This window comes from Myzus persicae, unplaced genomic scaffold (genome assembly GCF_001856785.1).
Source record: "Myzus persicae strain clone G006 unplaced genomic scaffold, MPER_G0061.0, whole genome shotgun sequence".
NCBI lineage: Eukaryota > Metazoa > Arthropoda > Insecta > Hemiptera > Aphididae > Myzus > Myzus persicae.
The window spans coordinates 3,673-31,005 of NW_019104258.1; the positions used below are offsets into that span (position 1 = coordinate 3,673).

At 28.8% G+C, this 27,333-nt stretch overlaps 3 protein-coding genes across 4 annotated transcripts; 2 read left to right on the forward strand and 1 right to left on the reverse strand.

The window, feature by feature from the left end:
• The first annotated feature begins 2,357 nt into the window (after positions 1–2,357).
• LOC111040549 (small ubiquitin-related modifier 2-A-like) lies at positions 2,358–10,473 on the forward strand. Of its 2 annotated transcripts, XM_022324485.1 has the most exons (5): positions 2,358–2,741; positions 2,829–2,981; positions 3,048–3,957; positions 4,596–4,704; positions 10,035–10,133. In XM_022324485.1, exons 1-3 carry the CDS (start codon positions 2,506–2,508, stop codon positions 3,121–3,123), a joined length of 465 nt encoding a protein of 154 aa, XP_022180177.1. In that variant the 5' UTR covers positions 2,358–2,505; the 3' UTR covers positions 3,124–3,957; positions 4,596–4,704; positions 10,035–10,133. The 2 variants fall into 2 exon arrangements, with proteins under 2 accessions (XP_022180177.1, XP_022180178.1); XM_022324486.1 differs by lacking the exons at positions 2,358–2,741; positions 2,829–2,981; positions 3,048–3,957; positions 4,596–4,704 and adding exons at positions 9,153–9,263; positions 10,284–10,473 and having other exon boundaries at positions 10,035–10,163.
• Positions 7,058–8,323, reverse strand: LOC111040548. Its single transcript, XM_022324484.1, has 2 exons — positions 7,874–8,323; positions 7,058–7,416 (listed from the first exon to the last, which is right to left on the reverse strand). The coding sequence occupies exons 1-2, from the start codon at positions 8,294–8,296 to the stop codon at positions 7,174–7,176; spliced, it is 666 nt and encodes a 221-aa protein (XP_022180176.1). The 5' UTR covers positions 8,297–8,323; the 3' UTR covers positions 7,058–7,173.
• An 11,325-nt stretch (positions 10,474–21,798) lies between the features above and the next one.
• Positions 21,799–25,626, forward strand: LOC111040546 (small ubiquitin-related modifier 2-A-like). Its single transcript, XM_022324483.1, has 3 exons — positions 21,799–22,079; positions 25,003–25,145; positions 25,268–25,626. The coding sequence occupies exons 1-3, from the start codon at positions 22,058–22,060 to the stop codon at positions 25,388–25,390; spliced, it is 288 nt and encodes a 95-aa protein (XP_022180175.1). The 5' UTR covers positions 21,799–22,057; the 3' UTR covers positions 25,391–25,626.
• Positions 25,627–27,333: the final 1,707 nt, after the last annotated feature.

Here is a 27,333-nt window from a genome sequence, read left to right on the forward strand (position 1 = left end):
GTTTACATGTAAAAAAATGGCTGTTCATATCAATGAAATCTTACTAATTTAATTTAATTATCATAAAAGTTAGAAAATTTGTGTACCTAACACTTGTATTATTATATAATTTAACTACCATTAATAAACTCTTAATAAATAATATATTTACAACTAATTATAATATAATATACTCTCTGTGTAGTGCACACAATACAGTTGTGTACTTATATTGCATTGAATAATTACACAATTCGTGTGCTTAATTAAATATTTAATGATAACAAATATGTAGTGCCACTCATGGTGTACCTAAATAGCTATTTATTTACCTCTAGTCACTCTAAAAAAGTATTGTAATACACTGTAGTATTCAAACGTCTTCGATCCTGTAAGATTCAGCTTAAATATAGGTATATTATGAATAAGGGTTAGTGTATTATGAATAAAAAGGACAAAACAACGAATATAGTATTATGGATTAATTTATATTAAAAAAAAAAAAAACAGAGAAACAGCTTTTAATATAGTAAATCCAGGTTGTGCGTGGAAACGAACATCACTACTTATGACCGATAACCTAAAACATGTTATAGTATAAACTACGATCAAATCAAATATATTACCTACTACACTTTCTACAGTTTGAAATAATAAAATTTGAATGGTATACTTTGAGTTCTTCACAAATATCGCATTAGACATATTAATATACGTGTATAGAAGGTCAGTCGTCCGCGTCATTTCTTAACGCGATTGCGAAGCGTACGAACCGATTTCGAGTAAAAATCGCATATGTACATCTTTTAAAAGGAGTTTTCTACGCGATTCGGGCACAAACGGTGTACGAAAAGACAAAACCGATCGAGAAAAAACGAAAAAAGGGAGAAATACGTGCGACGTAGTGAGAGAGGGCGGTACTGTTTTCGATCGAGATTGCGATCGTTATTCGTTACGGACTAACAACGAACAAAACCCGAACACGCACGGATTTAGGACTTTTTATAGAACACTAATAAAATACGAACGGAGCCCAAAAAGGGTTTAAATCGGAAGAAACCTGGTAACAAAGGCAAAATTTTGACGGATTTCGAAAAAATACTTATATTCGACAGAAAAATGTGGTTGTGATAACAGAAACGTGATAACAGCGGCGGCAGCGATCCGATTGGATCTTCCCTATTACACTGATAGCTGTTTGCACCAATACTACTTAAAAATTAAGGGTAGCTTAAGTCTAACTCACGATGTAAGTAAAACCATGGCTAAATAGTTAAAAGAGAAAATCTTCAGGAATCTTTTTCAAAAGCTTAGTTATTATTTTTACGTCAATAGTATTAAATAGTATTATAAATTATAATATTATAAAGTGCACATTTAATTATATTTATTATAAATTTGAATGAATATTGAATACTGAAGTCTGAAATTTTAAAACTTAACCGCGGATATTACGCAAAACGGCATTACAATACGGCCTTCTCTATAGCAGCCGGTTGTTGATTGGCCTTTTTAGCGCGCAAGCCAAAGTGCCGTCAGATATGGACACACTTTTGAGCTCGAGGGACTACACCGTTATCTACATCGTGGTCTAATTTAAAACTTAAGATTGTTGCACCATCATTTAATGTCAACTTAAATTTTTTTAAGTGAGGTTTAAACTAAACCAACATTCCACTGTGTCTTAATTATATTAAGCGTTACTTATTAGTAGGGCTCGGATTTATATGTAAATACATATTTTTACTGTGACTTGATAAATTAATTTAGGTAAGTGATAAATTCGTTTCAAGGGATTTCCAATAAAATGAACTATATTTTATTTTACATATTTTTACATATTTTGCCATAAGTACATGTTTTTACATATTTCTCAATAATTCCATTTTTCCTACATATTTCGACAATTTGTTCATTTACGATTTATTATTTATTAATACAGACTTGCCCATGTTTCCAAAAGTACAAAATAATACCAATTTTTAAACTTAATCTAATCTACTGTCGATATATGTTTGATATTTATGACCTCATAAAGATAATGACAAGTTTTGACAGTCCTATAACATCAGCCGAAGTTGAGAGATCTTTCAGTCGATATAAATCAATTTTACGACATAATCGGCGATCTTTCGAATTCGAAAATTTAAAAATGCATGTTATTATTAATTGTAACCATAATAATTAGATAGTTAGATAAATATTTTTTTTTATTACATTTCATTTTAATTAATAAAAATATTTTTTTTTTTTGACAATACATATTATAAATTTTTTAGCACATATATTTATGTACATAATTTTGTTTTTTGATAATATATATTATACATTTTTTAGCACATATTTATGTACATATTTTTGTTGTATAAATACATACTTTGGTTAAATAAATACATATAAATCCGAGTCCTACTTATTAGTAAATAATTGTTTAGTGTTTTCTCATTTGTTATCATTTACTTTATGAGATCGTCTGTTTCGTGTTATTAATTAATTATAATAAATTTAAATTAAATTATTAGTGAAATGGAACTTCAAATAGATGAAATTGTGTCAATTTTAGATATTTTAACTTTTTTGGGTGATGACGAAGACAAATTAAATTTTTTAAATTTTGGTATTCCAAGACAAATTTATGATAGAACAAACTATTTTAATACATTAGATGAAGTTAGTTTTCAACGTCGCTTCCGTTTAAGTAAAGAGGCAGTTTTATTTCTACTTAATTTGATAGAAAAAGATTTAGAATATCCAACAAATAGGTAAGTTTAATTAAATTTTGTTTGTAGGTATCTAAATCATACCTATTTACAACATGGTATTAATATGTATAGGTTATTTTGTTCTAGAAATCAATCAATTGCCCTAGTAAATCAAATTTTATGTTTTTTAAGATTTTATGCTACTGGTAAGCATTTAATAAGTATTGCAGATTTTATGGGATGTCATGTATCTACAGTATCCAGAATAGTGTATAGAGTAGCAAGAGTAATTTCTATTCGGTAAATTTACTTTATGGTATATTGCACATAGGTAACATTCATATTATGTATTTATTAAAATCCCAGGTGTAAGAATTTCATTTCAATGCCTAAAACCGACATTGAAATAGCATTGATACTGCTAAAGAATTTTATAATATAGCTAAGTTTCCAAAAGTCATTGGCGTTATTAACATGTTAAAGTACAGTCATTGGGTAAGTATTAATGAAGAAATGTATATTGAGTGTAGGTTGAGGTTGTTTATTTATTATTAGTTATTACCTTTGCACTAATTTCGGTTTAATTTTGTTGTTCTTATTGGTTAAGTGAATATACTCAATAGGTACTTGTCAGAAAATAATTATTTCTATCAGTAGTAATAACCAATATTTTCTTTTAGGTGGCCAAAATGCAGAGATATATAGAAACAGAAAAGGTTATTTCTCTGTGAATGTGCAATGTGTATGTAGACTGTAGAGCCAATTTGACCATAGCAAATGTTGTAGCACATTGGCCAGGCTCTGTGTATGACTCAACTATATTTAATAATTCTAGATTGCACACGGAATTTGAAACAAAAGTTTATAGAAACTAAATCATGTTAGGTAAAATAATAGCTATCATCAGCTATTAATTATTATCATTAACATGTGAATATGTGTACTTATATGGCTATATACATGAATATTTTTGTTATGTATAGGAGATAGTGGATATCCCTTATTAAACTATTTAATTACTCCATTATTACATGTAGCTACAGCTAATGAACAGCTTTACAATGAATCTCATATCCGTACAAGAAACTATTGAAAGATGCTTCGGTATCCTAAAAAGAAGATTTCCAATTCTTCCTTATTGTATAAGACTACAACATATTGATGCCATTATGGCAGTTATTACATCAACATGTATCTTGCATAATTCTGTTCAATGACCAAGTACAAGACAGTATAGACCTAGAAGACCCTCAACATTTGAATTTAGTTATAAATAGTAAGATAAACAAGATAAATTCATATTACCATTTCCTAAATATATTAAAAATAATAACACATTATATTTTAGTTTGATTTAAAATGAAAGCATATCTACTGTATTCATTTAAAAATAAGAAATTAAAATAATATTTAAGGTTAATGGTTATAGATTTTGGAAATTTATAATGCAATTTACAACAACTATATCAAAAACAGACAATTTTTATTTACCAAAATTATATGAATTATTTAACAATTAATAAATTATTTATTTATTAACCCAATACTGTCTTAATGTAAAATATTTAGGAGAAAAATAACAGGTCAGTATATGTATCCATATAGTTTATACTTAAGATAAAAAAAATATAATACTTCAACTTGATAAACTATAAATCTTAATATTAATTATATGAAATATAAATATTTGATGTATGAATTCTTATAATTATAATTATTATACTATATGAATTATTTAAAAATTAAAGATTAACAGAGACAAATACATAAATGTTGGTAGATATTAGATAACAAAATAGCAATGTTATTGAAACGGGATGCATTTGTGTGTGATAACTAAAAAAATATGTACTTACTCGGTACTTTCCATCATAATTTAGGAATAAATAGTAATTACAGATTTACACTTTACAGAAATGACAGTTCAAACATCATGAGCTCATACCGGCTAACCGCTAAATAAGGTTATTATCAACAAAATAATTACATGAAGTTGTGTTCAATATGATGATACCGGAATTAAGTATTACTTTGCTAAGTTTTATTTTTATCGAATGGTGAAACTACTTTTAAGTAGCAATTAGTTTAAGGAGAACTTAGCACTAAGTAGAACTTAGTTAAGAAGTAGTTAAATTGTGAATTGGTGCAAACGGCTAATAATAGCATAACCTAACCCTACATACACATATGGGAAAATCTAATTTTTCGATTGGATGCTCTCCGAAAATGACTGAGCGGATAAAACCACAACTATTAAGCGTTTTACAACTAGTGATGGGCAAATTCCCGGGAATATATTTTTGGGAATTTCCCCGGGGATATTCCCGGGAATATTCCCAACACCGGGAATTTCTCGGGAATATAATAAGTTTTTAAATATTGATCATAATTTTCAGTTTTAAATTAAACTTATGGTTGTAAATGATCCAAATTACAGTTCTTTACTGATATTATTTCAGTTTAGATTTTTATTATTTAAAAAAATATTACTAAGTAACTATAATTTCATTTTTAATTAAAATTTGTACAATGATCACAAAATTAATTATCCAACTTTAATTTTATGTTAAAAAATGAAAATAAACATACTGAAATACTGAATAACTTTTACTCATACGTCATGTAATGAATAAAATAAAAATATACCTAGACTTCAGTCTCTTTGTTTAAATCACTTTAATATAATAGTAAAATAGTACCCTTAATTAACAGGTACTTTAATAATTATAATGTTATAGTAAAACAAAAAAAAAACAATCAATAAAATATCCAAACTACTTGTATTGAAATAAAATGTAAACATAAATACACTAATAAGTAAATAACGTTTTACTAATAAATGTAACAAATAAAATAAAAATATAACTAGACTTCAGTCTCTTTGTTTAAATCACTTTAAAATAATAGTAAAATAGTACCCTTAATTAATATTTTAATAATTATAATGTTATAATAAAACAAAAAGAAAACAATTAATAAAGTATCCAAACTACTTATATTAAAATAAGTTGAAGCATATAAAAACACTAATAAGTAAATAACTTTTTACTAGTACATTAATTAACAATATAAAATAACAGACTAGACACGTGGGTTTCAATCTTTTTGTTTCAAATACTCATCAAAAAAATCATCATCACTATCCTTCCACTCTACTTCATTGGACGAAGTTGAATCGTTACTTGACATTGAACTTTCATCTGATATTTTTGATAGATCAACAGTATTTTCATCAATTTCATTGGGTTCAACTTCAGGTTCAGTATAATTGACTTTTTTGTTTTTTTCTACAGTTTGTCTCCAATAGTGGGCAACAAAAGTTATTTTTGAAGCATTTGATGTGGTTAAACGGTTCCTTTTTTTGGTGTGGATATTTGAAAATGTACTAAATGAACGTTCAGTGGCTGCTGATGTAGCTGGTACACTTAATACTTTATTTGCAATGACACATAAATTAGTACTTGAACAAAAACTATTCCACCATGTTAAAGGCGTTACTTTCTCCACACATTTCCAAATAAAATAGTTGCTCCATATATCTTGCCGAGTTCTGTAATTTGCTATATCAGCTAATATTTAAGAAGCATCCATCTTATAAGAGTCACTTAAGTTATTTTGAGCAGATATCATTTGATCAATAAACTCAATAGACTTTAACACTTCTGAATTAGATAAATTACAACCTTGAGTTTTAGGGTCTAATAATGATGCAGCTAAATGTAAAGGTTTAATAGTATTCAAATGTCTTTCTTTAAATGTATTCACTATTATTTTCTCTTCTCTAATAGTCATAAGTGATTCTGAGAAGGAATCAGAAAAATTATTTTTAATTTCATAAAATGCATCAAATACTTGATTAATTGTAATACTGTCGCCTTCTAAAATTGTTATCCATTTTACTATAGGGTTCATTATATCAATAAGCTTATCAACTTTAGTCCAAAATACAGCATCATCTAAAATCAATTGTTTTCGTTTTGATCCTAACATAGTCGAGCCAACTGGATGAACAGCCAATGTTTGTAATGACATTTTACATACTTTCATGGAAGTTAAACAAAATAAATTTGAACCCCATCTAGTTTTGACTGGTAGAGTAAGTGTTTTGCTACATAGATTAATTTGTCTTATTGAATCAAAATGAGCATTTAAAATTTGACTTTTCTTAATTGCCTTAACAATATCAACCACCTCAGTTATAAATGTTGAAACACTATTACATTTTAATAAATCACTAATTATTAAATGTAGTGAATGAGCTATACAGTTCAATGATACAATATGTGGAAATTTATCTTCAATTGATTTCCTAGCCTTTAACATATTTGCAGCATTATCTGTTATAATGGCAATAAATTTTCTGTTGTCATATTTGTTTATAACCTTTTCAATTTGCTCAATAATATAATCTGAAGTGTGATTAAAATGTACTGTTTCTACTGATGAAATAAAATATGGTTTTGGTGTACAAATAATAAAATTAATTATACCTTCATTGCGGATATTTGACCACCCATCGCACTGCAATGATAAGTACTTTGACTGAGCTTTCAACAATAGATTTAACTGTATTATATTCATTTTCCAATAATGAAGTAGACAATGTTTTACGAGAAGGAAGCTGTAATGATGGTCTCAGGAACTTAAAAACATCAATCCATAATGGGTGCTCAAGCATTTGCAAAGGGCAACCGCTTGCTATAATTGCTCTTGTTAATTTTTCATTTGATTTAATCTAGAAAATTAAACCAATGTACAAGTTTGAATATCATTTACTCACATAAGTACATAACTAAGTATTTATAATTATTTAGTCTGGTTTATTATACAAATATATAATACAATTAACTTTTAAACAAACCTAATTATTTGATTGTAATTTGTAACTATATAATTTTCTTATTAGTTTTGAGTGTTTTGACATTTGGTAAGGTTGCATTTGCAAAATTGTATTAACTTTTAATCAATAAATTATATTTAATTTTTATGATTTGAATACATTTTAATAGTCATCATAACTACTGTATAGGTATTAAAAATAATTGTATAAATTGTAATATAACCAGTATAGGTACCTACAGTTTGTACGATATTCATTATACCAATATAAAAATGGTATTACAATTTTTTTTTATTTTTTTATCTCTAGTTACTAAACAAAACTATGATTTAGTTTGCACATTTGTATTTACCTGATCAGAAGCATCCATTTTATCAACAAAACTCAAAATTCCTTTTTTCGTATTTCTTACTGTTAAATTCAGGTGAACATTTTGTACTATGGTACTTGAACTTGATGTAGATGGCAACATTTCATTTTCAACAGGTTTAGTGGCATCTATATAATTTTCGTTTATTTCTGATAAATTATCCACATAATCATTACCTTCTATACTATGTAATTGTAATGTATGTGTATCTTTAACTGGTTTAATTTTCTTTATAACTTCGGATGGGCAATTTTTACAGTTTTTTATTAAATGCATGATCATTTTAGTGGCATTTTTACAAGAATATTGAAATTTGCAATAACAGCATTCAAATATCTTTTTGCCTTTTACAGTTTTTTCTAGGTAATATGACCAACATGCCAATTTCTTTTTACCACCAGGCATTTCAACAAAAAATTTGATTAGCAACAAACAAATAACGAACTTTATATAGGTACTAACACAATATACACTAGATTTAAACACAACAAATTGTAACACAAATGTTAGTGAAGTGTGAAACAAAAAATTAACTTACACTTTACAGTACTATAATAACAGAAATTAAAAGTATAAAACTATGTAAATTATTCTATAATCAATTTTAATCTAATATATTGCTTATCAATATTATGTTGGTCAACAAAGCAGTTTAGCCAATTGATGTGAACAAAACACACTAATTAATACTGTTACTCTAGTACAGAGTACAGCTTATGTACAGTAGTATAGACTGTCATTCTATTCCCACTCAATTTTTTTTTTTTTTTGGGGAAATCTCTCGAGAGGCTGGGGAATATTCTGGGAATATTCCCTGTTCCCGGGAACATTCCTTGGGGAATATTCCTAGTGGCACATCACTATTTACAACACAAGAGAAGACTACTTCCGTGGCACGGACTAAGATTTACTGGACTGGTATCGATATGGTTGGGGGGTAGTAGAGGAAGGGTCCTCAAATGTTTCGACACCGGCACTCCCCGCATCACAATGGTTAAAAGGTACAACTAGGGGTAACAGCGTTCCCAATAACAAATAAAGAGTAACATTGTTTATTTAGATGTTTACTATTTTGAATAAATTTTGGTCACGAATATTAAATTTTAACACTATGCAATGAGTATATTATTTTGATTATAGTGTTTTTATAACACATTTATAGATGGCGCTTTTATCCACAGTTGTACCTTACGGCGGCTTTAGAAACATTTGAGGGCCACTGATAATTTAGTCCATACCAGTCCATTATATCTTAGTCCGGGACCCGTGTCTGTGGTCATTTTTCTAACCTAACATTAGTGTGAGCTTGTTAGTTGTTCGTTTTCAAAAGAAGTTAAACAAATACCAATTCAAAATGTCTTCCCACAAAATAGTAAGTATTAACACGATTAATTTGTACAATTCGGTAGGTGAATAAACTACAATTATTGTAATTCAATATCACCGAAGACGGAACTTCTTTATAATGTATTATAGACACGAACCACGGAACTGAAATAAAGTTTTATTTAAACTCATGACCGCATCCCTGGTCGGTGCGATTTTTTTCGCATTTAAGTGTTTTTCATCGTAAATTTGGTATTCACGGCGCCGTCTTCAATCCTGTTTGTTTACTTGTTTTATTTCAATATCGAGCACTATCATTGATTTCATAAAAACCTTATACCTACCTACATCTCGTAAAACATTCAGCATTTTGAAAACAGCATCAGATCTGCTTACCCATCATGGCATCACCCATGGAGTTATTGTCCCATGGTCGTTGTGTCGATACTTCGATAGTACCAGAAGTAGTGATACCATTCATAAAACTATTTACCTCAAACATGAAATTTGTCTCCATCATGAACTCATCTCAGAACTATGACAATTATTATGATTATCATTAATGTTGATAACATTTGACACGATAAGTTTACTGATTTCTGACAATTAACTGATTTTATTAGTCAATAATCGTGTGATTCATATAAATCAAATATGGATCGAGCACAAAAAGTGTTGCCTCTTGTTTATGTAATTTAATATTACTAGAGTTGATTAAAAATTATAATATTTGAATATGAACTATTTGGTATACATTTAAATTGTATTACCTAATTTTAACTCCCAATAAATACTAAAAAAATGTCTTGTGTTACAGGATGAACCTGCAGTGAGTTCTGTGAGTATAATAATAAAAGTACGCAAGCCAGATCAAACCTTTATTCAATTTAAAATCAATGTGGCAACAGACCTTGAGAAACTGATGAGGTCATATTGTGAAAGATGTGTAAGTATAAAAATCCAAAATTATTTAGCAATTGTAACTATTAAAATACCAGTCACCGAATTATAGAATGAATATAACTTAATATTTTTTTTTAATTTATTTAAAATTGTTATATTTTAGAACATAGGAAGGTTTGCTGCTGTATTCATTTACCGTGCAAGACGTGTTATTCCGTCGGACACTGCTGCGTCTTTACGTATGCAAGACGGCGACTGTATTTTAGTGTTTCACCGTAAATTAATTAGATTAAAACGAAGGATGAATTGAAGAGATTTTGGATAAAATATATAATAAATACTTTGCATGTCAACATTTTTTTTCTTCCTACTATTAATATTATTATTATTTCCATATTCCTCTAGGGCTCTAGCTTAACAAGAATCTTTTGATTTCATCAATGAGGTTTTTGGTTTATATTATTATTTTAAATGATTCATTTAACTATGTAAATGCTACTATAATTATTGGTATTATTCAAGTTATTTATTTAATTCGATTCTTAATAACTGTTCCATATATTGCATAAATTTGCCTATGTTGAGCAAGGACATGCTTCACACAATTTAAACAAAATCTTCGTTATAGCCTTGATAAATAAATATTTATGTTGTTTAATTCCTAAAATAATATTAAAATAATTTAGAAAAATTAATGCCTTTATTTCAACACTAAGGCTTGAATTCAAGTTTTATACATATATTTTTTCATTATCAAGTTAATGTTATATTGACTTACTTATTGTGAATCAAATTTTAATGTGAAATTGTATCTATTTCAATATGTGGGCTAACTGTGTGAAAATTGTGTTTATGAATAATTATACAAAACCACTTAAAAGAATAGATTGGATTACCTATGTTTAAGATATTTTTTTTTTTTGAGTTTGAGTTTTTGAATATAGATGTCAGATAACTAGTGCATAATCAAAATAAAAAGTTACAAAGACAGGTAAGAAGTTTAAAGCAGATTCATTGAAAATGCATATATCTCACATGCATTGCATTATTGACCGATTAAGTGAAATTTTAATTTAGTAAATAATATTTATGAAAATAATTAATATAACAACTCTAAAAAAAAATGTGAATTTTATAATATAAAAATATTTGTAGGTACCTATAATTAATTATGCAAATGATACCATCTGTGTGCTTTGTACTACTACACATTGTACCCTTCATAATGAATGGTATACAACTCGCATTGTGGTTTGTAATTAATAATTATGCTTTTAATTTTAGACATTCTAAGTTAGATATAACCAAAACTGGGCCATGACTTCACTGTGTGAACAAAATACATTTAAATGGTTTTTTAATTTAATTATTCATTTTTAATGATAATTAAAAAAAAAATTTTTTCGATGTAACTAATTCAAAATAAATCAAAGTTATTTATTATATTAGTTTGGATCGTTGAGTTCTGGAGTGTTCAGAATATTAATATTAATATTTAATATTCTTCTGTAATAGCTACGAACATAAATACCTAGATATTTACATCATTTAAAACTTATCATGTTTTCATCATGGTCCATCTCTGAATGAAGTCCGTTATACTTGCTTAATTTTGCATCAAAATAAATGGCTACAATGTAATGACACTTCAATACATTTTGAACGATGGAATCGAGTGGATAAAAATGTGTACATTACAATCATGCAAAAAAAAAAATTGAATGATTTTTAAAAAAAGAAATCAAATAACATACATAATAATATAACAGATAAATGAAAACAAAAAAACTTGCAAATCATATTTATTTTATGATAGTACACAAAAATATGTTCTGAAAATACTAATTCATTTTTAAGACTTCGGCATTTTAGAGATGTGATATCATTAATAAATGTTAAGTAAAATAAATTTATTCCATCTCACTTATTTAATTACTTTGCGAGAATTTATTTTGACAAATCAACATGTCCATTTGTAACTGGACTATTTAACAAATTTCCATTAAAAATGTTACTAAGTTTGTTTTTTAAAAAGGTCTTAATTATGAATTTATAAATTAAATAAAATCTTGCAAAGTAAATAAATTATTGGCATAGAATAAATTTACTTTAATTTTATTTACTTAACATTTATTCATGTTATCACATAATTATAATTTACACAGAGTTTGACAAAATGTTTCTGTTGGATATAATAAATCAAAACAATTTATTAAAACTTGTTGAATATGAATAATATGAATTCTTTTATTGTATCGAAATTAAATTATTTATTTTAATATTTATTGTTATGTTATTTTATCGTATTTTCATAAATAATTATAGTTGTCATACATACCATACAACCATGAAATGTTACTATCGTTGGTAAAATTGTTATTGATAGGTACTTGAAGGAGCTATATTGGTTTGGTGATATAATTTTTCTATTGACTAATTATGACCTACCTACCTTTATTGTTTTTAAATATTTAGTATTGTTATACATTACGCACTATCTACACATATTTATTGTTTTGCTGTAATTTATAACTCATCACAGTTATCATACATACTATATTCATTAAATGTTAGTATTACTGTTGTTAGTAAAATCATTATTGAGAATTGAAGACTCAATTAGTATAGGACAGTGGTCCCCAAATTTCGACCCAAAGACAGATTTAATCCGGCATTCAGACGAGGAAAAATGTAAAAACTGATAGTAATTAAACGTTCTTATGTTGCATTTTATCATTTTTGTTTATTGGTTTTTATTGATGTTAGAAATTTCGGTAGACGACAGACAATTTTCAGATTCCTTATGTGGCACTTCGAAAATAGGAACTAATGACCCCTGATATAGGATAAACGCTATTGCCTATTGTATTTATATATACTATTATTAAAATAAATACCTAAATTAGATACATGCTAACAATGCTACAAAATGTTATGTAACACCCCAGAGTAAGAAATAGTTTCTTTGGTGGCAAAAAAATATTTTATTTTTAATGATATCATCAAATAATTGTTACAATTTCATTATATGTTCATGAAAAAATTTTATTTCATTGTCTACATAATGTTGTTTGGCCAACAGTGAGATTTTATAAGTATTAAAAATAAAATAATAATTTATTATTATTTTTGTTATTTTTTTAGATTAAAATACAGAGAACATAAGAAAAATATTTTTTTTAATATTTCATAATTATTTCACTAAATTGTTATTTAAACAACTTAAAAATAAAATGTTCATACATTCTAAAATGGTAAGGACGTGTCACTATATATTTATGTATTTATTTATTTTGGTGTTAATAATATATTGTAATAGACATAATATGTGCACCGTGGTTTTTACATTATTTTGTTCTATTTTATTGATTCTTAACGCTCTTCTTAATAACTACAGCATTCTTAATAATATAATAGTGTATGCTTATAAGTGATACTTGAATTGCTAGCTACATAAATTTATAATAGACTAGGTCATCATTAAAATTAAAAATAATGTGTTTAAAAATACAAAAAGTTGTGCCTTCAAATTTAACACTAAAATAAGTGTTGTGCTCCTCATTTGGTATTTTGTCACTGATACATCTTTTCAGAGGTTAGGTTTTTAATTGTTTGTAGTAAACATTTAAAAACGTAATTAATAAGTATCTATAATGTAAAGTAAAGAACAAAAACAATAATAATAAAAATTGTTATTTGCTGACAACTACATAACAAATTATGTGTTTTTGGGCTTTGCTTAATGTTTATGTTGTTTTATGTATGGAGATTACCTGCACAAATATAATACACAATTATAATACCAATTTTCTGTTATTATACTACTTTAATAGCAACTTATTATTATAATTAACTTTTGTGAACCACAAATTGTAATATTACAACATTGAATCAAACATCCACAGCTTGAATAGTCTTAGTTTTAGGGACATCTCTGAATTTGGCAAGTGAAATGAAAATCCTTAGTGGGGTCTCTATTCCAATCGTATCAAATATTTATTCATTAGTTTGATGGAGTCCGGAAATAATTAACAAAATTGTTTTAGTAATTTATATTAGGTGTAGACAGGGTAATGAAAATGAAAGGATAAAAATAAATTATTACCAAGTATAACTCAACATATTGTTAATGCGTAGAACACTTTTTTTCCATTTTATCCTTTGTAACTATATATATTGAGAAGTTTCTTTTTGAAAAGGTATCACATTACAACACACCCAGTACTCGGTAAAGAATCCTTTGCATACCTCTTCAGTTCCAAAGTCTGTAATATAATTCAATTTTAATAAAAAAAATTGTTAATTTAAACATGATATTAACATCAGAGCATCCAATCGTTCTTCTGCCATTGTACTTCTTAATTTACTTTTAATAAGTTTTAATTTTGAGAAGGCTCGTTCTGGAGATGAGCTTGAAGCAGGTAACGTTAGTCCAATGCTTAGAGCTGTATAAATTGCTGGAAACACGGCAATCTAATGCAATCACACAATGACACAACGACACTCTACGAATAGACCAGTTCGCGTTACCTGTAATATTATGTGCACTGCTCCTTCTTCTCTTAATAAGATGTGGCAGCCGCCACACCTAACATATAGGTTCGACGCCACTGCCTGGTCAATAACAATTTTATCATCCAAACCAATAAAGTTTAAAAATGTATACTAAAAATAGTCTTAATCTTCTCCTCAAAGTAATTATTATAACAATAACATATTATACAATGTATTAACCAGTTTATTATTCGTTAAGATTGCCCCCATAACAAGTTAACAAAATAGTATCTTACAAATTGCCGATAGATTCCTAGATATAATATATACTTATACCAGAATAATAGTTTATAAAAATCCCCTATTCATGCATTGGAAATGGAAATCACCACAGATAAATGATATACACACAGACAAAACAAAATAAGAAATTATTCAATTCCAGACATTGAAATGCAAAAAAAATCCAAGAAACTCTAAAATGATAGATTTAACAATTGTAATTGATGAAAATGAACAATAAAAAAGAATTATCTCAACAGCTAATGATTTTAAATAGTGTTCATTTTTAGAATGGAAGTGTTGATTGCTATGAATCAATATTATTTGTTGTTAAGCTTATATAACAATACTTGAATTATAATAAAAAACATAAACAGGCTCTTTGATTATTCATTATTTGGTTTTGATATTATGACAAGTTGGAGTGGAAAACCATAGTCGTTACTAGTGGTGCACAGTTAGATAATTGGAGTATTGTCCAAATTGTGTACTTAAGTAGTAAGAATTACTAATTAACTTCAGCAATAAATATTAGACTATTCAAATTTATATTCTGTATTAACTTGGCCACCTTAACATACATTATTATTAGTGTTTTTTATCTTCATTGATATTACGTTTAACAAAACTGTCTTCAGCTAGATTCATAATCTCTTCTACTTCAACTGTGATTGTGTCTTGTCTCTCCAAATCATTATCGACTTCAAATACATTACTGTACTAACTCTAGAGTACTCCTTTAGAGAAATCATATGCCTAAAAAATATGTTTTATTACAGCTTACATACAACAAAAAGTAAGCTAAATGTATTGATTATAAATAAAAAACAAATGATTATTATTGACCTGTGAAACTGGAGTTTTGATACTTTTTCTGGGTGTTATGATGTTCTTATAGATATAAAATATCATTATAATGCCATGGTGATGAGACGTAAATCTGAAAAAATAAAAATGTATAATAATATATTAATATTTTATATATTATGTTTATAAATTACATATTATATTTACATCTTCAGTGAGTACCAATCCGCTCTTTACTTTATTGTGATTTACTCTAAATTGAGACTATAACCCTGCAATTTTTGCCTTCACTTCTTGCCCTGTTGGTTAGGCTTGTATGGTTCGATGGCAATATCATCAAATAATTCTTTTTGCCAAAGATACTTATTGTAGTGAACAATTTTTTTAGGTATAATTTTCTTTTAGTAAAGATACAAAGAGAGGTATGATAATTTTAGTATAATATAATGAAAAACTGTTTATTAAAAATGTATAGGTTAATATCTGGTACATTTTTTTCATTTTTACTAAGACTAAAGTTCCAATTTTCATTATATCTCATTACTTTTTGTTCTAAAAGCAATAATTAGGCAGCGTTAACATACTTTTTTGAACTTTCATACAGGTCTCAAATGGAAACACACTACAACTATCAGGAGGCCCATAATATTTATAATCATCAACCAAATGAATTATTCCATGAATATTGGAGCACACAAGATACTGTCCATAAATTTGTTCAAATGTTTCAACAAAGTAATTTAACAAATCATGGGAAAATTCTATAAATGATCTACACTTAGGAGACAATAGCATCATTGCTATACAAAGGGCCATAATGTTTTTTAAGTAATCATCAGACACAATGTTATTCAATATTACAGAACAAGTATAGAACAAAAATGAAACAAATTCAGTACCTTTCCAGCTTGCCACTTCCACTAGAGATCAAGATTTTCGAGAAAAATTGCACGGATATTCAGATTTGAAACTTAAAGAAAAATTAGTTAGTTGATTTATTTTTGAAGATAGTAAACAAACACTTAACAGTCCATTGATCTACAATAGTAAGAGTTTTGTAATTACACCATGAGTTAGTAAATGCATAAAATCAAGGGAGAAAAAAGATACAAAATTCACACCAGATATTTCTACAATATTTACAATTAATTTTTAACTCTTTAATTTAGACTTTCAGTCTCAGATTAATATTTAGAGTGATTAAAAAGCAGGGTAAGAAGGTATTTGATATAAGTATACATTCAATATTGATGAGGAAAGAGACATTAATATTTGAACACAATGAGGAAATTAAGTCTATACTTAGAAGATTTGTCCATTACAACGGCTTTAACTTTTTCCCATTTTAATTTTGACTTTCTGTTTCAAACCAATATTCAGAGGAGATAAAAATCTATAAGTTGAATGTATTATGTATAAAACAATTTTAATCAAAACGAGACTGGGCCTGTTGGCACTTATCTATTTACCTTGTACAAGCATCCTGGAACTTTAATTTACATTTTAGTTTACTTCAATGATTTCACATTGATTAGAATTTAATGGAGTGACTTTGAATGCAGACTTTGAAATGCAGTTGAATGTACAACAGTCGACTTTTGCACAGTTCCTAAAAAAATGTAAGTGTAATATATTGTATAAAGTATATATTAGGCGAATAGTTTAGTATTGTGTATTTGTGTACCATAAGTATTAGATTGATCATTTATATTGATTGAAGTGTTAAAAATACCGGTGACTCAGGAATAATATTCTGACTACTATTTCTTAAGCCACAAAAATCATCTGAAAAAAAAATATAAAACAATAGTTTATAAAACCACATATAGACGGTACCTAATTGTAAAAATTAGTATTTAAACCATTTTAATTTTCATGCCATAATTAAACTTGAGTTTTTATTAAAATATAATCATTATTTTTTTTAGAACAATACCCTGACTAGAAGAAGTTGCATCAAATAATTTTCTTTTCCAAGGAATATTTGAACTCATTATTCGACAATATTCTAGCGCCATATAATCATTAGAAGATTTTGATAAATGACCTAGATAAAAGTTTACAATTAATAGTCAATTTGGTAACACTAAAATTGTATAATTTTAAAATGTACCTCTGTTTAACAATTTAATAAAAATACGAGGGTCCAAAACCTTTACTTTTTTCCTTCTAATCTTGGTCTGAATTTGCAGTTGAAAGATCAGATGTCTCCTCAGCTTATTTGACTTTCGATTTAGCTACAAAATAACTGGCTATCCTAAAATAAAATAACCAATTAACAACCACTCTCAAAACAAATTACCAATTATCAATTTAATAGACTTCTTACACCAATGCCTTATTTTAAGGTTCTCAAAGGAAAATAAACAAAATCAAAAGTATTTACGATTGATCTATAATGTATATGTTTCCGTATACCTTTTTGGCCAACCACAAACATATTTTTTTACCCAATAGTTGGGAACAGATTCAACAGCATTTTCATTAGTGAAATGTACCACGGTCCACATTTTGATCCATTTACTGAAAATAAGTATAGTTTGATAATTTTTCTTTCAAAGCTTTTTTTCAAAATGATAATGTTAACATGCTCAATTATACAATAAAATATAATAAAGGTAACTGTAGTTTACAGCAACTAGAAAAAAATTTAAATATTTAAATATATTCAGAGATAATTTAATCATTCAAACTAATTAACAAGAAGTATTAAGGGGTATGTAAATTATTTTTATGTTATAAAATACTATAAGTACTTGTTTTACGTATTTTATAATTTTGTTTGGCATACATCAAATACAAAAAATCACCTTGGTAGAAGTTTTCAAAGAAAGGTATTATAATTTTAGTTTAATAGAATGAAAAATCGTCTGTATAATAAAAATGTATAGGTTCCTATCTAGTACATTAATACAATTGTTCTAAATTTATATGTATAAATTAAACAGTTAAAACCGATATTTACAAAAAAATTAACAATCAACATGGTAAATATTTTTTTTTATATAAGCTTAATTTTCCAAATACGATGAATGTAATAAAGAGATAGCAATGCAATCCTTATTGCATGATGATATAACTTTATTTTGAATATCATTGATATTCCATACATATAAATTATTATTATTATTTTATTGGCTAAACAAAACCAATTGACCAGTGCCATGTGATTGAGCAATATTAATTAATTTTACAATTTCATGAGTTTTAGAAACAAAACAAGAATCAGCATCTATTTTATATTTAATTTTAAAACTATGCAAACTTAAAGAACTCAATTGTGGATCAACACTACCACTTAATAAAGGTTAATCATTATGTAGTCATAGGTTGTACAATTTACAAGAGGCCCATAATGTATATAATCATCGACCAACTGAATTAATCCATAAATATTGGAAGATACAAGATACTGTCCATAAATTTGTTCAAATGTTTCAACACAAGGTAATTTAACAAATCATCAGCAAAGTCTAAAAATGATCTACATTTAGGAAACAATAGTAATTAATACTATAATTAAGATCATTACATCAGATATTGTTCAGTGATATTTGAAAAGATATGTGTTCATTTTTTTATACAATAACAACTGATGAAATTGATGGATTTGAGAACAATTCTAACGTAAAATATCAAGAACTTGCAGACCATACTTTAGTTTTCACGTTAAGATAAATAAAAAAAAAAATTCAAGGAACTCATTTCTCATCCTTTTTACAAAGAACCCACAGATAATTTTTTAGTTGTATGCCTATTAAAAGAGGCAGTAATCCTCAAATATTTGGTAGTTCTTATCTCTAATAATTTTGTTATGTTTTAGTTAGTGAAACAAGTCAACAAAGTCGGATTGTATGTTTCAGCAATGATTTCAGACCTAGAATGAGCAAACAAATTTTTTTTTAAATTTTTAAAAATGATACTAAGGCTGTGGAATTTAAATTAATAATATTGAACATTACGTTCAGCTGGTTCATTTATTTGATGAATATAAACAAATATATGAATTAAAAAAATATTTACAATTCAACCTTGATGGTCAACAATTGGTCGAATTTATTCAAAAAGGAGTAACTATTATGTTTCTTTTGTTTGTGTATTGAAATTAAATTCAACAAATAAAACTCCATGTATTCAGTTTTCAGAAGTGTTAGTATTGTTGTGAAAAATTATTATTTTCTTGTTAAGTTTAAATACAATTTTATCCAAATGATAATTTTTCAATGTTATAATTATCATGAAAAAAAACAAGTTTTATTGATTTTCATGATTTGGTTTCGATATTATGACAAGTTGGAGTGAAAAACCATTGTTGTTGTGGGTGGTGCACACGTTTATTATACACCACGTTCAATGAGCTCAATGAATGAAATTGTATCCCCTGAAAGAAATTCATTGGGTTCAGTACATATTTCACCGTTAATGTTTATAAATTGTGTTGGGCCACCAATTGTTAAGATTAACACAACAAAATGGATTGAATTATGGGTTAAAAAAGGCAAACAAACAGCAGAGAAAGAAAATTGTCCTAAAAAGATAAAAGTTACTGAAGAAAATGCGTACAAGTCATGGTGGAATTTAATTAAAGAATAATATTTATTTTTGTTATTAATATTATTAATATTTTATAAAATAGTTGTATGGTAATAGCTAATAAATATTATATAATAATAATACCTTTATAGTGTCTTACTATATGTGCGGGGGGTGCGGTTGACAAAATCCACAACAGGTTACTTTACAATTCATCAGCTCTAGAACGGTGGGTTTTCAGAACGAAGATTAGCATCTGTCTTCAATTTTTTTTACAATTTGAGCACTATACATAAACACAATATAATCAATTATAAAATAAAGTTAATGACTTCATTATATAAACTATTAGGTATTTATGTTAATTTAAGTATAAATGAATCACACAACAGAGCATACATACAACAATATAAAAACAGTTTAACATTACTCATAGCTCATTAAAATAAAATCCAGTGTACTATTTATGTTCAACAATACTCAAAGCTATAATATTAAAATGGATTTATAAAATACATCAGTCAGTCTAAAATATACATTGTACAATATTTATTATGTACTACCTTTGAGTAAATTCAAACTCCAAAAGACGTCGACTGCGCGATTCTGACACTAACGGGTGTCGGAAAATTAAACCGGTTCGAGAAAAAACTAAAAGAAATAAAAATCCGCGCCACGGACGACCGGCGGAGGGCCGGAGGCACTTTTGGCGATCGACATCTCGGACGCCACAGATGGCGCACGAAAGAAAACTCAACTCTAGTGAACGTAAAACTCTACGAAGAACGCGAACAGAGCACGAACGGGGCCCTAAAAACAAGTCGCAAGTGGAAGAACGGGGGGCGAAAAGGAAAAAAGTCAACGGATTTCGAAAAACCCGACGCGTCCGATAACAGATGTGATATGGAAAGCGGCCCTGACCGTCCGGTCGGTGGGCGGTGGAAACAGGAAACCGGCTCGGTACTCGAGCTTTGGCCGAGCGGCCACACTGTAAACACTCATTAATCCATGGCGCTTGGCTGGACTTTTCTCAACTACTACCAAAGACCTTTTGGTTGGTTTGCTATGAGCCTCGTTGTGAGAGTAAAACAAATTTTTAGTTTTGATAATAATTCAAGTTTATTTTGCGGTAAATAAATGAGTGAATAATAATTCGTATAAAACAATTACAAATATCGGTAGAATAATACAAAATACAAAAAAAAATTAGTAAATAATTGGCGCGAAACAACTTGGTTTTCGCGTTCCGACGGGCAATACGAAAGTATATAAAGGAAAACGTGGTTTTTGCGTGCGTACAGTTTTTGAGAGTCACTCGTTTTGGAGGTGCTTTAGCGTCGACATACGTCTTGAAAAAAGAACGGGTCGGAGGTATCGTGGAGGCCAGCGACGCTCGGTGCGCGCTACGGTTATAGTCAGAGAGGAGGAGGCGCATAGCTGTTGACAGTGGGTGCTCTAATACCGTGGTTACATTTCTTATCATTCACAACATAGGATTTGACCAAAGTCAACCGACAAATAAAAACTTGTCACAAAGCTAAACTTTTTGACAATTCATTACGACACGATTTGCGTACACAAATTTACGGTTGGTAGTATTGTACGATGATTTTATGTCGGTTGGCATTTTGGAATGCCACGTCGGAGATCAGTTCCGAGACCGCCACCGGGCTGCGCCATCGGGATGTGCCGCATCGGGATGCGCCTATGCCTGCGTCACGTATCATTGCACGAGAGTTGTCCAACTATCAGTAACTATTATAGACTCATTTCTTTCACCTTCGTTTGATCTTGTCAGTATTTTCAAAATAACAATAAAGAATGGCTGACAACGAAACAGCAAGTAAGTTAAATACCTAGCATAACCTAGCCTAACCTAACCTAACCTATTAACACGGTTAATTTGTTAAATTCGACAGGGTAATTTACTACAATTATTATAATTTAAGAGGACGCCACACCCGCATGTGTTGTCTCCGTCTTACAACATACCTAATATACGCTCGGCAGTTAATGTTTTATGCCTTTAACTTAAATATCAGAGTGAATCGACCTATTATGAAACTTTATGGTAAGGATTTTATCGGTGTTTTGTTGGAAGTTCTTTTACGTTCATTCAGTTTTTAAGTGAGTTATGAGCATTTTTAATTTACAAAACTTCTTACAACACACGGATAAAGTTCTCACTATCATGTTTCATAATGGGTTGATTCACTCAAATTTTTAAAACGTAAACTGCCGAGTGTAAATTTAGTATGAAGGCGCGTCCGCACCTGATACATGCTCACATTAAATTGTATACGATGAATTTGCATGTGGATGGTAAAGTAAGCAGATTCAAACCGCGCAAACATGATCGCGATCCATACTCAGCACGAGCCACTGACTGTCGGTCTAATGGCCATGCTCAAAGGAAATCGGCGCGCGAGTGGTGCTCATCTTGAGCGTGCTCAGGTGTGGACGCGCCTTTACGCGTTTACAAGACGGAGACAACACATGCTGGTGTCTCGTCCTCTTAATACAACTGAGAACGTTTCTTACATATATATAATATAATGACAAACTACGAAAACGAAATAAAATTGTTTGATTGAAAATCATGATCGCTTCTTGGTCGGCGTGATTTTTTTTCGCATTTCCCTATTTGTCATCATAAATTTAGTGCTTCGCGGCACCAGCTTCAACCCTGTCTGTTTACTTGTTTTATTTCAATATCGAACACAGCCGTTGGTTTCATAAAGATCTACTGTTCGTTACATGATGCCGGGTTTTCATGCTATCGTTGTTACGACACACACCGCGAAATCGTTCCGTCATCTCCGGAGAGGGAACCTTTATCGGCGTGACGTCGACGGCCTTTTGCCCCACCGCAAGCTTATCCGTTGAGTTGTTGCTGTTGTCACCGTTGCTCGCACACACCGTTCTTAAAATTTTTGCACACGCTTCTCTTGTTTGGTCGGATTCACCAGTGTTTTGTTCCGAGCCTTGATTCCGAAACAAAGTCGGCCGGCGCCGTTAATGGCTTCGCACCAACCGCCCGATCGCCGTTCGTAAGTCGCCGCTTAATGTTCATCAGCCGTTTACGCACTCCGGTGTTACTATCGATTTTTGTATAGTCGTCGTCATTAACGCCATCTTGGCTTCCGTGTCGTGCCCCTCGTTGCACACACAAAACCGTGTTACGTTTGTGGCCACCCGTGCCAAAACCACGGTAAACAGTCCGGTGATCGTCCGCCCGCAGTGTGCGCAGCGCGATTCACCATATTCGGCACGTGTTCTCGCACTACGCCGTATTTCGGCTGTTTATTCGCTCTTATTGTTGTTGTGGGAATCGTCGCAACCCGGTAAACCTCCACCTGCTGAATATCGTCGTGTCGGGACCACGGTATCACCAGCTATCAACTAGTGTCACCGTTATCAGGTCGTACACCTTCGTGTCTTGTCTTGTTTATTTGATATTTATTTATTATTTTCTTTGCCTATCGGTTTGTGATCGAGCTCTATTAAAATTACTAACATTAGTCTCAAGTCATTTATTGCAGAACACGAAATATTTACTGTTCTATACATTTCTGTTACCACGAAACATTTATAATCGCATAAATCTGTTCCTATTATCTTTTCCGCCATACAGTCCACTGTTATCACATACGAGTACCCTTACGCCAGCATACTTTCGAGCGCGGGCAATACCTGACGGGTGACGACAATGTCGACGCCGTCGAGTTATATGGTTGCCAAAATCAGGTTACCTCCTCACATTTACCTATATCTCGTAAAACATTCAGCATTTTGAAAACAGCATCAGGTATGCTTACCCATCATGGCATCACCCATGCAATTATTGTCCAATGGTCGTTGTGTCGATACTTCGATAGTACCAGAAGTGGTAATACCATTCATAAAACTATTTACCTCAAACCTGAAATTGTCGCCATCATGAACTCATATCAGAACTACGATAATTATGGTTATCATCAGGGTTCGGGACTTGATTTTTTGTAGTGATCGTAGTCGATTCTAAATTGGTTATAAATGTGTTTTATGAAATGACGAAATCAAATACTAGTAAGTTTGAATTTTTGCAAATTTAGTCATATTTTAGGATATTTGAGCAATTTTTAACATATTTGGGCATATTTCACATTTTTATATTTATATAAACGTAAAATTGTCGGGAAAAATCATAATTGGATGGTCGTTGTCTTTCGTATCTAACACTATTTACAATGATAGTCCCTTTATCGCTTAATAATCAACCTTTTTATCGACAATTGTATAGTTGTGGTAAAAATAAATGAATTCTAGGTTGATACAAATTTAGATGAGTAACCCATGTAAAAGTTATTTTTTATTATATTAAGTACCTGCCTAATTTTCAAATTTTTATTTTCTTAATAATAATTTATAATATACCTTATGCGTTTTTTAAAAACAAAACAAAAAATTACCTGCATATTTCGATAATTTTAAGTGCAAGGAGTCCCGAACCCTAATTATCATTAATGTTGATTTTATTTGGCACGATAAGTTTAGACTAACTTCTAACCATTAACCGATTTCATTCGTTAATAATCGTGTGATTCATACAAATCTAATATGGATTGAGTACAAAAAAGTGTTGACTCTTGTTTTGGAAATTTAATATTACTACCTAGAGTTGATTAAAAATTATAACATTTAATCATGAACTATTTGGTATACATTTAAATTGTACTAATTTTTAAATCACAATAAATACAAAACAAAATGTATGATGTTTTAAGATACTCCAACGTCAGGTGTACAGCCTGTTGTTTCTTTGAAAATTATATTAAAAGTACGCACACCAGATGGAATGTTTATGCACTTCAAAATTGCAAGGGCTACTCCACTTGGGAAATTAATGCAGAAATATTGTGAAAGATATGTAAGTATAAAAATCAAAAAGAAATTTAGCAATTGTAACCATTAAAATTCCAGTCACTGAATTATGGACTAATATAATTGCAATATTTTTTTTAAAATCTATTTAAAATTGTAATATTTTAGATTTTAGAGTTGACGAATGTCATATTCCGATTCAATGGAAGAAGAGTTGCTACCACTGATACTGCAGCATCGCTACACATAGAAGATGGTGACAGTCTTGATGCTTTTCACTCTACAAAATAACTACCTATTTAATTATATATCTAATTCTAAATATAAGGTGTATTAAATATATTTTGGATAAAATATATAATGAATACTTTATAAGTCAACGTTTTTATTCTTACTATTATTATTATTTCCATATTTCTCTAGCTGAACAAGAATGTTTTGATTTCATCAATAAGGTTTTTTGGTTAATATTATTATTTTAAATGATTCATTCAATTGTGTATATTCTGCTATCATTATTGGTGTTATTTATTTGATTTGATTCTTAATAAGGGTTCTATATATTGTATAAATTTGCCTATGTTCAGTAAGGACATGCTTCACACAATGTAAACAAAATCTTTGTTATAGTCTTCGATACATAAATATTTATTTTTATTTCATTTTTAAAATAATATAAAAACAATTTAGAAAAATTAATACCATTATTTCAACACTAAGGCTTCAATTCAAGTTTAATATATACATATATATTATTTTCATTATTAAAATAATGTTATAGCGGCATGCGTATTGTGAATCAAATTTCAATGTGATACTCAATCTATTTCAACATGTGGGCTAACTTTCTGAAAATAGTTTATGAATAATTATACATGACCACTCAAAAGAATAAATTGGATTCCCTATATTTAAGATTTTATTTTTTTGTTAAATTTGAGTTTTTGAATATAGATGACCGATAACTAGTGCATAATCAAAATAAAAAGTAACAAAGACAGGTAAGAAGTTTAAAGCAGATTCATTGAAAATGCATATATCTCACATGCATTGCATTATTGACCGATTAAGTGAAATTTTAATTTAGTAAATAATATTTATGAAAATAATTAATATAACAACTTTAAAAAAAAATGTGAATTTTATAATATAAAAATATTTGTAGGTACCTATAATTAATTATGCAAATGGTACCATCTGTGTGCTTTGTACTACTATACATTGTACCCTTCACAATGAATGGTACACAACTTGTGTTGTGATTTGTGATATATGCTTATAATTTCAGACATTGTTAGTTAGATATATCCAAGGCTGGTCATGAACGAGGCAAACTATATTTGAAGGCATACGTTTTATAATATATTCAGAGAGGTAATTATGTTCAATTGTTCCTAAAGCATGTGAACAAAATAAATTTTATTTAGATACATTTTTTGATGTCAGTCATTAAAAAAATATCATATTTATTATTTTTTTTTGATACAACTAATTTATAATAAATCAAAGTTAGTTATTATATTCTTACACTACTCGAAAGTTGAACCTTTATACTTTATACTTTTTCAATTGAGAAAATGACTATTTTTGTTTTAAATATGCCATTTTTAACATTCAATTAACATTTAAAATGTATTAATAGTTAATACAGAAATTATTCATTTCCAAGTAAAGTAGGTATGTTTCAATTATATGGACAATTAGCAAAAATATAATATCTGTTACTCTAAGTTCTTCAGTCTTGATTGAATAGTTTAGTTATTTTAATAGGTAACTATACTATGACCCAATTTTTGTTAATGCAACACATTTAGGTGTTTTTGATGTAAATAGATAGGTACGCAGAAGATAAAGGCAAATAATAACGAGATCGGATTTGTGTAATATAATAATAAGTATAAAGATTCAAATTAAGTATATTGTTGTGAGCCGTAATACAAACCAACAACAAATTGTCCAACATGCTTCTATGTAGAACGAATATGCTATAGTGATATAAAAATGTCTTTCAGCGTCTGCGGTAGTACAGTATTGAATAATTTATTTAGTCTACGTAATACAGGGTGTGTTGTTTATAATTCCAACACTCTGAACACTCCCTTAAATAATATACTCTCATATATCCATATTAATAACTTCTAACAACTTCCTTAGCTCATGAAACCGCGTCTGTGGAGTTGGCTTTGTCATAATGCAATCTGTTCCTTGCTGGATATGTAATCCAATGAAAACAG

Bases quoted from the DNA above. Each gene is read 5' to 3' on its own strand.
- LOC111040549 (XM_022324485.1), top strand. From the start codon at position 2,506: ATGGAACTTCAAATAGATGAAATTGTGTCAATTTTAGATATTTTAACT. The intron at 2,742-2,828 runs GTAAGTTTAATT...ATTTTGTTCTAG, and splicing joins TTAGAATATCCAACAAATAG to AAATCAATCAATTGCCCTAG. The intron at 2,982-3,047 runs GTAAATTTACTT...TTAAAATCCCAG, and splicing joins GCAAGAGTAATTTCTATTCG to GTGTAAGAATTTCATTTCAA.
- LOC111040548 (XM_022324484.1), bottom strand. From the start codon at position 8,296: ATGCCTGGTGGTAAAAAGAAATTGGCATGTTGGTCATATTACCTAGAA. The intron at 7,417-7,873 runs GTAAATACAAAT...TTAATTTTCTAG, and splicing joins AAATGGATGCTTCTGATCAG to ATTAAATCAAATGAAAAATT.
- LOC111040546 (XM_022324483.1), top strand. From the start codon at position 22,058: ATGGCTGACAACGAAACAGCAA. The intron at 22,080-25,002 runs GTAAGTTAAATA...TGATGTTTTAAG, and splicing joins GGCTGACAACGAAACAGCAA to ATACTCCAACGTCAGGTGTA. The intron at 25,146-25,267 runs GTAAGTATAAAA...GTAATATTTTAG, and splicing joins AGAAATATTGTGAAAGATAT to ATTTTAGAGTTGACGAATGT.